The 10809-nt window shown below is 44.0% G+C and overlaps 1 protein-coding gene across 3 annotated transcripts in view; it reads left to right on the top strand.

The window, feature by feature from the left end:
• The first annotated feature begins 4612 nt into the window (after window positions 1-4612).
• KCNQ4 (potassium voltage-gated channel subfamily Q member 4) overlaps window positions 4613-10809 on the top strand; it is a 313669-nt gene continuing 307472 nt past the window's right edge. Inside the window, exon 1 of one of the 3 annotated variants that reach the window (XM_073665725.1) lies at window positions 4613-5386. In XM_073665725.1, coding sequence (XP_073521826.1) covers window positions 5118-5386 — 269 coding nt within the window. In that variant the 5' untranslated portion in view covers window positions 4613-5117. The remainder of the gene's footprint in view (window positions 5387-10809) is intronic. The other 2 variants (XM_073665727.1, XM_073665726.1) reach the window with 2 other exon arrangements.

Below are 10809 nucleotides of genomic sequence, written 5' to 3'. Positions count from 1 at the left end.
GTCCATCCGTTCACCTTTTCTGCGTCGCACAAAGACATGGTGGTTGGAACCAAAGCCCTCAAATTTGGACTCATCAGACCAAAGCAAAGATTTCCACTGGTCTAATGTCCATTCCTTTTGTTCTTTAGCCCAAACAAGTCTCTTCTGCTTGTTGCCTGTCCTTAGCAGTTGTTTCCTAGCAGCTATTTTACCATGAAGGCCTGCTGCACAAAGTCTCCTCTTAACAGTTGTGGAAGAGATGTGTCTGCTGCTAGAACTCTGTGTGGCATTGACCTGGTCTCTAATCTGAGCTGCTGTTAACCTGAGATTTCTGAGGCTGGTGACTCGGATAAACTTATCCTGAGAAGCAGAGGTAACTCTTGGTCTTCCTTTCCTGGGGCGGTCCTCATGTGAGCCAGTTTCTTTGTAGCGCTTGATGGTTTTTGCAACTGCACTTGGGGACACTTTCAAAGTCTGCCCAATTTTTCGCACTGACTGACCTTCATTTCTTAAAGTAATGATGGCCACTCATTTTTCTTTACTTAGCTGCTTTTTTCTTGCCATAATACAAATTCTAACAGTCTATTCAGTAGGACTATCAGCTGTGTATCCACCTGACTTCTGCACAACACAACTGATGGTCCCAACCCCATTTATAAGGCAAGAAATCCCACTTATTAAACCTGACAGGGCACACCTGTGAAGTGAAAACCATTTCCGGTGACTACCTCTTGAAGCTCATCAAGAGAATGCCAAGAGTGTGCAAAGCAGTCATCAAAGCAAAAGGTGGCTACTTTGAAGAACCTAGAATATAAGACATATTTTCAGTTGTTTCACACTTTTTTGTTAAGTATATAATTCCACATGTGTTAATTCATAGTTTTGTTGCCTTCAGTGTGAATGTACAATTTTCATAGTCATGAAAATACAGAAAAATCTTTAAATGAGAAGGTGTGTCCAAACTTTTGGTCTGCACTGTATGTCTCCCATCCTGGTATATATGTCCTCCATAATGGTGCTGTTCTTTAACATAAAAAAATTAAACAATTTTCTTCACCTTCCAGCGCAGTGCAGCATCCTCTTCTGTAGCTGGCGCAGGAGCTGACAGTTGACTTCAGCGTGCAAGCGATGGACAACCTATGACGTCACTGCCATGCGCCGCCAGTGACTTGCATGCCGACGTCAGCTGCCGGCCTCTGATTGGTTGGCAGCTTGTATTGCGGTGTAGGGACCTGGTGGGTCTCTGCACCGCAATGCATTTCAGTTGAATGTGCATCCTCGGGTGAACATCCGGCTGAAATATGCACTTGCGTCAGCAGGCTCCCCTCCTGCATTGGCCTGGTCGCCCCCTCTGCGACTGCAATATTTATGCTCCTGCCTATCAGCTGATTCATGCCGCCCATAGTGCAGGCAGAATCAATCAGACCCTGGCAGCAGGATTGCAGCCTGGTATATTTTTTTCTGAAACACTCGGGCATTTTAGAGAGAACATATTGAGAAGATCTGGCTGGGAACTGTAGCCGGAGACAAAACTATTCCAGCACCGTAAAATATAATAAACATTAAAGAGATACATATGAAGGAACTAAGCAAAATATCTCTAGAAAAAAAAGGAAAATATTGCACTATTAACTTTTGTCTTTTTGACTAGGGCACATAACTACCTCATTTTTGGAATGACTTTTCAATTGAAATTTTTACATTTTAAAAGAGAATATTTTTCTGTTGTGATTTTTCTTGTTTACCCAATCTACCTACATATTTTTACCATTTTGTGAGACATAACTTTTCAAATGGGGGTTATATTTGTTACATTTTATAGGGAATATAGATAATAGTGATGTGGTAAAAGAGGAATTCATGAGATCATATCTACCTGGCTTTAACCAGGATAAAGTGTGACCATAGTTATTTCCACATTCAGGACACAATGTTTGTCTTGCTGATAGAAAAATTATTATTTTTTACATTAGATTTTTTACATTAGATTGATCGGTCTGTTACAGTTTTGGTCTGTTCTGTGTAGTGGCATCTTCAATAAGGCAAAGATATAGGCTGTCCCTATTTTGGGAAAAATAAACAAATTGGCTACCCTAATCAGGATTAACATCAGCACCAGGATAGGTAAATGCCAGCGCTAATAGGGTTCTGTGAGGTGCATATACTGCTCAGTTGTGAAGCTGAAGAAAAAAGAAGCTACATATATCTGAATCCAACTCTGAGCATGAGTATACATAGGCATTTGGAAGTGCACAACAGGTGGTTGTAGTCCTGGATTCTCTGGTGCACATCAGCAGATGACATTGTATTTTGTGACCTTGGTGGGAAACTCGTTTTCCATCACTGTCCTGCTCTATATAGGATAGGAAGTCTGGAAAGTCATATTTATATATACCTACAGTGGTGACTAAAAGTTTTGCATTTTTTTTAAAAGTGTGATTACTTCTGTCTGGTTGTTGTGATGCCATTTCCCTGGTGATGAATTGAAAGTGTATGAAGTTGTCATCATGCAAGACCTTAATTTTAACAAAAATGCTTTTGAATATAGGTATGGTAATTTAATTAAAGAAAACTGACGACCGAAAGTTTTGCATATACTCTTTATTGATCACAACATAGAAATTCATTGTTTATAATGCCATAACTTAGTATTTTGTAGCATAGCCTCTTGCTTTAATTACTGCACCACACCAATGGGGCATTGAAGCCATTAGGGTATTCAAGACATCTTGAGGGATCTTGTTCCATTCCATTTGCAAATCTGCAAACAATTCATTTTTATTGCTATGGGTACGGGCCCCAACTCGTCACCCTAACTGATCCCAAAGATGCTCTATAAGGTTTAAATCAGGTGATTGGCTTGGCCATTGCAACAGGCAAAATATTTTTTTTGCTAACCAATTTTTGACTAAATTGGATGTGTGTTTAGGATCATTGTCTTGCTGGAACTTCCATCCCCTGACTACTTTGGTTTTACCATGTGGCAGCATTAATTTCTCCAATATATCCGTGTACATGGTAGCATTCATATTTCCATCAATTCTATGCAGAGGGCCATAGGCAGATGCAGAAAAGCAGCCCCAAACCATGACATTGCCACCACCATGTTTCACTGTAGGTGTTTGGTACCTTACATCATTACGTTTTCCAGTTGGGCGGTATATATAGTGCTTGCCATCACTACCAAAAAGATTGAACTTGGATTCATCCGACCACAACACCTTAGACCAATCTGTCTCTTTCCATTGGCTGTGTTCTTTGGCAAACTCAAGTCGGACCTTCCGGTTCTTTGCAGAGATGAAAGGCTTCTTGACTGGAACTCTCGCATTCAGCCCTACTGCTCTTAGCCGTTGCACCACAGTTTGGCGACTCACTTTGACCCCATATTCTTTGTTCATTTCGTGTGAAATCTGTACAGCACTTTTATGGACATCAGATACTGACTTTTTCTTAATAATGTGATCAACTTTGGAGGAAATTTTCCGTGGTTGTTCACTTCTAAGTTTGTCAGCTGTTCCATAACCTTCTTTTTCTTTCTTTAATATACATGACACTTGACTCTGAAAACAGTTGAATTCCATAGCTACCTCTTTTTGGCTTATCCCTGACTTCACTCTCAGAATAATAAGTTTCATGACATCTGGTGATAAATTTGTCTTTGTCTTTGCCATGTTGTAACCTAAGAACACACACATAAAAAAATAAAAATTTTAGGCAAAATTCGACTACCCATGACTAGATATGCAGAACATTTGTTCCAGAAAATGTTGAAAACTAACAAATAAAGGGGTTAAACAATGTCAAACACAATTTTCGTCCTTATAGCTGACTACCATTTGCTTCCGGTTTACTCAAATCTCAAAGAAAATGGCATCACAACAACCAGACAGAAGTAATCACACTTTTAAAAAAAATACAAAACTTTTGGTCGTTACTTTATGTATATATATACAGATGAAACCAGAAGTTTACATACACTGTATAAAAAGACACATATGCACGTTTTTCTCAATATCTGACATGAAATCAGAACAAACCTTTCCCATTTTAGGTCAATTAGGATTACCATCATTTTTAATATTTGCCTATGCCAGAATAATGAGTGAGAGAGAATTTTTAAGGCATTTTTATTACTTACTGCAAAGTCAAAAGTTTACATACATTTCATTATCATTTGGTACCATTGCCCTTAAACTGAATGACTTGGGTCACACGTTTGGGATATCCTTCCACAAGCTTCTCACAATAGTTGGTTGGCATTTGGGCCCATTTTAGCATACAGTAAAAAAGATGCTAAAAAAATGATGGAAAGGTGCTTAAATACATCCACCAGCAGTTGAAAATGATCTCAGGAAATGACCCCCAAAAAAGCGAAATAAAAGGCGTCTCCTGAAGCGTCTTCCTCTTGAGAAACTAAGTGTGTAAAAAGCGTCATGTGTACAAGCCCCAAGACTGCTTCTGATCCGGAACAGTGAAGGTTCTGCCATGTTCTCAGTGACATGCCACCAGCAGTGACCCAGGACAGCTCAATATGTCAGCTGCTTCCACACCCTGCTGCCCGACAGCTGCCCACAGAGCTGGCATGCCGAGGAGTCAGCGTGGGCAGCAGGCACTGTGCGCTCACTCTCACCGCCTTACCAGCTTGGCTATGAGGAAAGCCCGAATACTGTGGGCACCGGGCAGTGATTATAGGCTGATGGGGGCATGAGGAGGGATGGGTGAACTAGGACAACAGATGCATGAGGTAGAGGACAGGGTGGCAGTGCCCAGCGGGCAGGTAACATTGCCCTGTAATAGTGGGCTGGGAGTAGTAGTCACAGTAATAAGGGGGGTGGCTTCAGTCATGAGGAGGCTGGTGCTACACACAACGCGCTCGGGACAGCGGAGATCCACGCTGAGTAGTATGTACAGAGCAGCTGGCCGGGGTGGGCACCGGGTGGCAGCTGTGGGCTCTCTGACTGGAGAAGATTGGAAACTTTGCTGTGGAATGGAAGCGAAACTTTCCCCCCAGCCTCTCCTGCCCGCGCTCTCCTGCTCGCTGAACTTCCACACCTCGTGAGCGCCGCTGCCTCTCCATCCTCCGCTCGTCTCCAGCACACTGCCCGGACCCCTGTGATGAGCTGAGCCCTACACCGAGCATGGCAGTGGGGGCACAGCCCCAGACAGACAATGGCCGGGTGCCGTCACTCTCACTGGCCCCTGTTACTGGCCAAGAGATGGAGTTCGTGGCCCTCACGGCTGTACAGACGGAGAGCGGCAGCCCCCGGCGCTTGGGACTATTGGGGACCCCGCTCCCAGGACCCCCGAGGAGTTCAGCGTCTCACAAGAGATACCGGCGGCTCCAGAACTATCTGTACAACGTGCTGGAGAGACCCCGGGGATGGGCCTTCATCTACCACGTCTTCATGTGAGTACCATGTGCCTGGAGGGTGCCCGACAAGCCTTCCCTGGCACTGCTATGGAGCAAGCCTCCCCTGGCACTGCTATGGAGCAAGCCTTCCCTGGCACTGCTATGGAGCAAGCCTTCCCTGGCACTGCTATGGAGCAAGCCTTCCCTGGCACTGCTATGGAGCAAGCCTCCCCTGGCACTGCTATGGAGCAAGCCTCCCCTGGCACTGCTATGGAGCAAGCCTCCCCTGGCACTGCTATGGAGCAAGCCTCCCCTGGCACTGCTATGGAGCAAGCCTCCCCTGGCACTGCTATGGAGCAAGCCTCCCCTGGCACTGCTATGGAGCAAGCCTCCCCTGGCACTGCTATGGAGCAAGCCTCCCCTGGCACTGCTATGGAGCAAGCCTTCCCTGGCACTGCTATGGAGCAAGCCTTCCCTGGCACTGCTATGGAGCAAGCCTTCCCTGGCACTGCTATGGAGCAAGCCTTCCCTGGCACTGCTATGGAGCAAGCCTTCCCTGGCACTGCTATGGAGCAAGCCTTCCCTGGCACTGCTATGGAGCAAGCCTCCCCTGGCACTGCTATGGAGCAAGCCTCCCCTGGCACTGCCATGGAGCAAGCCTTCCCTGGCACTGCCATGGAGCAAGCCTTCCCTGGCACTGCCATGGAGCAAGCCTTCCCTGGCACTGCCATGGAGCAAGCCTTCCCTGGCACTGCCATGGAGCAAGCCTTCCCTGGCACTGCCATGGAGCAAGCCTTCGCTGGCACTGCCATGGAGCAAGCCTTCGCTGGCACTGCTATGGAGCAAGCCTTCTCTGGCACTGCTATGGAGCAAGCCTTCTCTGGCACTGCTATGGAGCAAGCCTTCTCTGGCACTGCTATGGAGCAAGCCTTCTCTGGCACTGCTATGGAGCAAGCCTCTCCTGGCACTGCTATGGAGCAAGCACTTCCCTGGCACTTCCATAGAGCAAGCCTTCCCTGGTATAATGGGTAGGTGCAGAATGGGTAGGTGATAATGGGTGGGTGCAGATTGCCAGCCTCTGCCCAGGTTGCTTACAGGGCACGATATTTAAAGGGGTTCTCCAGGATTCTACAATCATAATATGGCATCAATATTAGATTGGTGAGGGTCCAGGTTAAAGTGGTCTTGGCGCTTTCCTTCATTGATTACTGGGTACAGCTGTGTGCTTTTAGTAACTTTTGTGTTGTCCCATTTTGAAATATCTCTGTCCTCCAGCTGCAGTTTGTTATAAAAGAAACTATGCTTTATTCACCATCCCCAGGTCCAGAAGTGAGTCTCCACTGCTGCTTCCTTGTGTGCTATTGTCTGCAGCACTGATGCCACATCGGCAGCACTGCAGCCATTCAGTGAGCTTAGCAGCTCTGACCGGGTCGTGTTGTGAACTTGGACAGCGTCGCTGAGCTCACTGATTGGCTGGTGCGCTCTGGATGTGACATCAGCGCTGCAGACAATAACACACATGGAGCAGCGGCAGAGACTTAGCACTGGACCTGAGGAGAGTGAGTAAAGCATTTTTTAACAAACTGCACCCAGGGAGCTGGATTTTCTAAAGGTGACAACCCCTTTAGAGCTCAGTGCCATTTACTAGAAAGAAATAGAGCTGTAGTAAACTTTAATTCCCAGTATAACTGTTACTAAAAGTGTTGTCCCATTTAAACAGCTGGTTGTCGGAGGTGCTGAGAGTCGGATCCTGCCTAATTTTACATATATCAGTCGTCTTTTCTAGAGAAAGGCTATCAATATTATAGTCCTGGTGGCAACTTTTACTGCGCGTGAAAAGAAAACATTACTTTGATTTGCTGTCCCTTTAAGGATTACTATAGCAACCAAGAAGGCATTCCTATTATCTGTGTTCTACAAATTCCAGTAGTGGAAAATGTTACAGCAGCTAATTTTTACATTTATTATGTATATAAACAATAAATAAATAATTTGCTTTGCATACCAAGCATCCACACACCAGAAAACCACTTTTTAATGACATTCTGGCAGCTTGTCTCAATGAGGTGTCACCATATATGCCATCATTGTCCAGGCGGTGACCAGGATCTGGCTGCTGGGACATCCACAGTCTCAGGTGGTAGTAGATCGGCAGCTCGTGTCAATGAGATGTCACCTTGTATGCCATCAATGTCCGGGCGATGACCAGGATCTGGCTGCTGGGACATCCACAGTCTCAGGTGGAAGTAGATCGGCAGCTCGTGTCAATGAGGTGTCACCTTGTATGCCATCATTGTCCAGGCGATGGCCAGGATCTGGCTGCTGGGACATCCACAGTCTCAGGTGGAAGTAGATCGGCAGCTCGTGTCAATGAGATGTCACCTTGTATGCCATCAATGTCCGGGCGATGGCCAGGATCTGGCTGCTGGGACATCCACAGTCTCAGGTGGTAGTAGATCGGCAGCTCGTGTCAATGAGATGTCACCTTGTATGCCATCAATGTCTGGGCGATGACCAGGATCTGGCTGCTGGGACATCCACAGTCTCAGGTGGAAGTAGATCGGCAGCTCGTGTCAATGAGGTGTCACTGTGTATGCCATCAATGTCCGGCCGGTGACCAGGATCTGGCTGCTGGGACATCCACCGTCTCAGGTGGAAGGAGATCTATATAGGAGAAGAGCTGATGAGGCAGCGTCTTTATCCTGAGCATTACTGGAGGTTGTAGAGTTTGAGTCCAGAGGAGGGTTCAGCTATCAGATATGGATGGCATGTCGTAGCCAAATGACACCGTTGCTAGTCATTAGAATACTGCATTAATATGGAGGACTTGGAATAACAAGTCAGGGCTGAGGAGACTCCTTCGCGTATAGTAGAGCCTTCAGGGCTCTACTATAAGCCCCTGGGAACCATCAGAGAGTAGGTCAGCCGCATTTCTGTATTTTCGGCAGACTTTTACTTATGTTTATTTATAATGTTTCTCAGCATCTCATAGTTTAGAATAAAATGTCTCTTCAGCTCCTGCGTCAGACATGTGATACTGTATATTTCTTACATTCCCTATTAAGAGATCCCTCACTGCGTACCCCCCTTCATAAGCCAAGACTAACACCCAGCACGTCTGGAGTACTTGAGAACAACGCAAAGTCATTGATTGCACTTCGCACCTTGTCATGGTCTCCCCAGGCGAAAAATGTCTAAACTAGACCGTCCTTCAATATCACTTTACTTTGTACAAACTTTATGATTAAACGAGTTAAGCAGAATCTCTCCTTTGTCCTGCAAGCAAGCATTATACTTCACCCATTATTTATTTTAGTTCTTGTTTATATTGCACAAACATATTCCTTAGTGTAGCACAGAGATTGTCATCACTCTGATCAGTTCCTGTATTGCCCATCATGTTTTTTTGAGTGTAAGAAGAAACCAGAAAACCCAGAGGAAATTTACTTAAGCACATTGAGAACATATAAATTCCATGGAAATACAGGGAATCTGGGTTTTGTAGTGTAAACTGAGAGAACTATAATGTAGGGGCAGAGACTCTGACTCCAGGGATATATCACTTACTGGTTTGTGTTTAGCTGCTTCAATACAATCAGTGTTTTATCAGCAGGAGATTATCACTACAGGACAACTGGCCTTGTGCCTCATAGTCCAACTATGCCCTCATCACTGATTAGCAGCTTTTTGTCACTATACATTGTACAAAAAACCTACCAATCAGTGATGTTGGCAGGGTTATATACAGCTCAGCATTCTGAGCGCTGCTAGATCTGCTTCAGAGAAAACTGCGATTCTATCATAAACTAAGTGATACATTGCTGGAATCAGAGTATCTGTCCCTACATCATGTTTCTGTCAGATTACATAGCAAAAACCTGCTGACGTATTCACTTTAACTGGATTTTAATCCAGGACCCCAGTGTTACAGTGCTTCAATTCCACAGAGCAACCGTTTAGTGGATGTCCATCTAATGGAAAGAAGTCAGAATTAAAGCTTTCTGCTGTCCACTGACATGTTTGTTTAACCACTTCCTGACTTGTGACGGACATGTACGTTAAATGTTGGGTGCTAGTTTATGGACTGAACTCAGGAGTTGAGCCTGCCTAATACAGGGCAGGTGGCGGCTGTGTTATCTATGGCAGTTGCATTTAGGTGGTGAGGTGCTGGTGGGTTGTCCATTCTGGCTCCCATCGACTCCCCCTCCACAATGCTATTGCAGGGTACTGCTGTATTGCCATGTCAGCAGGGGATCTATTGAAGACCCTTCACTGCAATTTGTGTACCGGTACTTCCTGCAGCTGGGCTTCTTAGGAGATTGTAATTTGTATTTACTATATTCTGCAATACTGAACTAGTCCACTAAATAACAAGTAATCGCACAAGTTTGTACAAATCTAAAAAAAATATGAACATGATAATAAACGCATATCAATTTGTATCACCTCCCTTTTCCTAATCCAAAAAATAAAAACATAAAATAATGAACATCTTTGGGATCACTGTATCCTGTCTATGAAAGTATAAAATAATTAAGCATTATGGTAAACAGTATAAAGAAAAAAAAAAAAAAACTCCAGAATTGCTGTTTTTTGGTCACTACATCTTCCTCCAAAATATGCAATAAAAAGCAAAATTTCGTACATACCCAAACATTGTGCCAATACAAACAACAGCTCTCCATGCAAAAAAAACAAGTGCTCCATTGACAGAAAACGTTTTACAAAGTTCAGAATTTTTTTAACCACTAAAGTTAAAAAACAAACAAAAAAGTTTCACAATTTGGTATTGCTATATTTATACTGACATGAAGAATCATGTTAACAAGTCATTTTTTTCTGCACAATGAACACCGAAAAAGGAAAACCCCCAAAACACTGTCAGAATTGCATTGTTTTCAACTTTTTATGCCAGTTGAGTTTGTTGTCCCCATTATTCAGAACATTATATGATAATATGAATGGTTGTTATTCAAAACTAGTACCGCACTAAACAAGCCCTCATATGGCTATTGCAGAAATTGCAAAAACAAAAATTGTCCTTAGTAAGATGGGGATTATGTACATTGCTAATTCATAACAATTCTGGAGCGTCTTTTTTTATAACTGAGTTGTGCCGTTCCTCCTTTATTCCGTCTTGACATTTATGATTAATTTGACAGCTGGATGTTACCAGTTGTGGGTGAGTCTGACTTTGTCCGAACAGTGCAAGTGCCAACCGGTATACCATTAAAAAGGGGAAATGTGCCACCCGGGTTTTCCATCTATTCATACATTTCTAGTTGGAATAATAGAGGAACAGGACAAGCTTTGCGAAAATATGATCTAAAGCCGTTATGTAGCATTGAATACAATTATATGATATAACAAATGTAATGAGAAGTAACAGGTCCTCTTTTTAATAGATATGTGGAAATGAGTGGTCTAAGCTAGATAACTTTTTAACCTTATACATGGAAACAGTGTAAATGAAGTAGACT

This window comes from Phyllobates terribilis, unplaced genomic scaffold (genome assembly GCF_046119375.1).
Source record: "Phyllobates terribilis strain yellow unplaced genomic scaffold, ASM4611937v1 Scaffold_2__4_contigs__length_985480577, whole genome shotgun sequence".
NCBI classification, from domain to species: Eukaryota; Metazoa; Chordata; class Amphibia; order Anura; family Dendrobatidae; genus Phyllobates; species Phyllobates terribilis.
The sequence above is the reverse complement of the archived record's forward strand: the minus strand, read 5'-3'. Positions and strand labels throughout refer to the sequence as shown.